At 37.6% G+C, this 3,328-nt stretch overlaps 1 protein-coding gene across 1 annotated transcript in view; it reads left to right on the top strand.

Moving 5' to 3' along the window:
* Positions 1 to 351: 351 nt before the first annotated feature.
* xpo4 (exportin 4) overlaps positions 352 to 3,328 on the top strand; it is a 42,168-nt gene continuing 39,191 nt past the window's right edge. Inside the window, exons 1-3 of the mRNA XM_008328492.2 lie at positions 352 to 441; positions 2,057 to 2,162; positions 2,843 to 2,984. Coding sequence (XP_008326714.1) covers positions 352 to 441; positions 2,057 to 2,162; positions 2,843 to 2,984 — 338 coding nt within the window. The remainder of the gene's footprint in view (positions 442 to 2,056; positions 2,163 to 2,842; positions 2,985 to 3,328) is intronic.

Here is a 3,328-nt window from a genome sequence, read left to right as displayed (position 1 = left end):
GAAAGCTACTAAATTAGCTTTCCCATTCCCATACCACTGTAAGTGGTAAAATATGACAATGACGTTTATTAACTGGCCGCTGTTTTGATTAGATATCTTAGTAGGCAATTTAATTGTTGTAACTTATTTTTGTAAAGAGACTGGGTATTTGAATAGGGTTCTATGACGTTTTCATGAAGAATACATTCCAGTTTGAATTTAAAACGAGAAAATCCTTTGAATGCTTCTGCACATGCCGCCACCGCTCTGTGACTCAAAACCCACTCTCTGGTAATGAGCGCATCACTAATGGAGCGCACGAGTCCAACCCCTCCTGTGTAGTACCATCTGTAGTCCCAGAATGCATTGCGCATGGCGCGTCATTGGCGAGGGACGATGATGGCGGCGGTCGGTGCACCAGAAGTGATCACACAGCTGGAGAGCGCTGCCAAAGTTTTAATGGTGAGAAACTGAGGTGTTGTAGTTTACCACCGTGTTGAAGGAGCCGAACTTTTCCTTATTTGTTATCCGATATAAGTGTTAAACACTCTGGCGGTGAAGTAAGAGGCTTTGCTGCTGTGTTTCTTAACCGCTTTTTTGTTAAATGTATTCACTGTTTTTTTTTCTATAAACAGTGCGTGGCATAAAATGGAGAAAACCCCCTCTTCTTTACAATTGTCTGTATTTATTAGTCTCCTTTACTCCTCTCGACCGTTGGAATAAAAATTTCTTCCCAACTTTATTAAACAATTAGCTTTTCCGGAAAGTTCGTCCTTTCAGCGGTTATCGCTGTAGCAAGTTTCCTCCACACAGATTCGCAGTTGAAGCATCTCGGTTTAAGGCTGTAGGATTTTTCTCTTCCTCTCATCCTTTCACACTCATCCTCTCACATCCCTGCCTCTAACAGAGCAAACACACCGGCTACAGCAGCAGCAGCTAACCATGTGCCTGTCATGAGTCTGTGTGTGTGTGTGTGTTGATTAGCCTAGCCACAACATGTTCACATTGTAATATAAACACTCCTTTAATATTGGAATCACGTACAGTGTGTCGGCAACACACGTAGAAAAACATTAAGGTTACCTCTCTGTTATACAGCAGACACATAACCTGAAATCTTATCTGCCTCTACTGTGTATACTATTAAAATACAGCGTGTTATTGCTATGCTATGGTATGGTATGGTTTTTGGTACAATTTACTTTGAAAACCTGAGAAAGTAAAAAGTACTTTAAATCTACTAATACACGTTATCCTTCATTTACCATGCAGTAGTACAAAGACGATGGTCCTCCTCACCCATTTGTATTTGTTAATTTAAAGTAATTTCTGTAAATATTACTATCTTGAATACACATTTTAAAAACAAGAATATGAATGATAATTAGTATTTTTTTATTATACGAAATCTCTTCCTACTTTGATTCTATCCCTGTGGTCCAACAAGTTTTGAACTGTGATCAGTTGTAAGAAATAATACAACACAGTTGATAAATTACGGAAAATGTTATCAATATATTCTTATTTTGAACCAGAGCCAACCAAGGCCTTCTGTAGGCAGTGCTTCTCTAACTCTGTAACTCTGATTTGCACTCGTTACACGGTTGTGAATACTGAGTGCAGTATCCAACTGGAGATGTTTCTAGGCAGAAACAAATGAACACACAAATAATTAGAACTGTGATTATATCTCTGTTGCTGAGTCATTCCTTTATTCCTTTAGCCTATGTGCTGTATGAATAGTGCTATACAAAAAATGCCAGCCCAAAAATGGCAGAGGTGCTTTTTCAAGCTGCTGTCTATCTTCATTTGCAAACAATTCCATTTCCAAACAAGTCTTTTTACAGTATTTTAATCATCTGTGTTATTCTAAGGTTGTTAGATAAACCCTAAATCTATTAGGCGTCACTTTAATTTCTATCTTTCAGCGTGTTTGTGTCATAACTGGATATTTAAGGTTAATCCTGTATGTGCTGTAAGACATGTTAACACATCATCCTGGTCTTTTTGTGAACTTCTGCTACACGACCTCACATTAATGGTTGCCATTCTAAGTCTATTCTAACTTGTTCTACAGGCACCGCCGTCCATGGTCAACACCGAACAGAGGCAGCATGCTGAACACGTGTTCCTCTCCTTCAGGAAATCCAAATCGCCCTTTGCCATCTGCAAACACATCTTAGGTAACTGCTGAGTTCATCATTTAGACTGTCTTTGAATAACCTTTTTTAAATATATATGTTTAAGAAAACAATCAATAAACAGTATATAATAGAATACACTGTATTGGATACAAAGCTACTTACACGTGTGGCTATACAACATTTGAAATATTAGCTTCAAAGCATTAGCTTCAGTAATTCACATAATGATTGATTCACTATCAAAGTGAAAATGGAGGAGTGAGTTTATATAGTATACATATGTGTATGTATATAATATAATTTATTATATAATTAGGGCCAGTGGTGGCTTAGTGGATAAGCAAGCGGACTTGGGTCTGGAAGGCTTCAGGTTCGAGTCCACCAGCCAACAAGTTACGTACCCGTAAAGTACGTTAACTGAGCTAGACAATGTATTGTGAACGTTACCTGTTTTATTCAGATTTTTATGACTTTACTTAAAAACTACCAGATTAAAGAAGTACAAGGTAAAGAGATAGGGTATAGATAGAAGAAACAAAAATTGAAAATAATAAAACTGAGATGCTCCTATACTGGGATGATGGCTAAGAGTTTAGCTGGGTATAATAATGATGTTATTAAACTGTATTTATGTAAAGTGCATTTTGGCATATCTTGGGGGGAAAAAAATCAAAAGCTCTATTGTATGTAATCTCCTTTTGTGAACTCTTCTTTTCCAGAGACCAGTAAGGTGGACTATGTGTTGTTCCAGGCAGCCACAGCCATCATGGAGGCTGTGGTCCGGGAGTGGATCCTTCTGGAGAAGAGCAGCATTGAGTCTCTGCGGACATTCCTCTTGACCTACGTCTTACAGAGACCAAAGTAATGCTTGATCCCTTCTAGGATTATTTGGATAATTTATGAAAATAATAAAATAGCTTTTTGCATTTTCAACTTAGCATTTTAACATAATTTGTACATAGTTTGTTATCTGGCCCCTCTAACAGAGGTTCACTGTTAAGTGCTGAGCCGTGTCACATTATCTAATCTGGGTTTTCAACTATAACAATAACAATTCCCAAATCAACAAATGTCAAGGTTGAACTGTATTTACTGTATCAGTACACACAGGTCATACCTAGACAATCAAAGCTGTATCTATGGTGTGCAAAGGTTAAGAAAAATAGATAAATTAACTAATGGAAGAAGGAAGAATAAGGTCCATG

The sequence above is a fragment of the Cynoglossus semilaevis genome, chromosome 16, assembly GCF_000523025.1.
Source record: "Cynoglossus semilaevis isolate Cse_v1.0 chromosome 16, Cse_v1.0, whole genome shotgun sequence".
Taxonomy (NCBI): domain Eukaryota; kingdom Metazoa; phylum Chordata; class Actinopteri; order Pleuronectiformes; family Cynoglossidae; genus Cynoglossus; species Cynoglossus semilaevis.
This window is presented reverse-complemented; position numbering and strand designations above follow the sequence as displayed.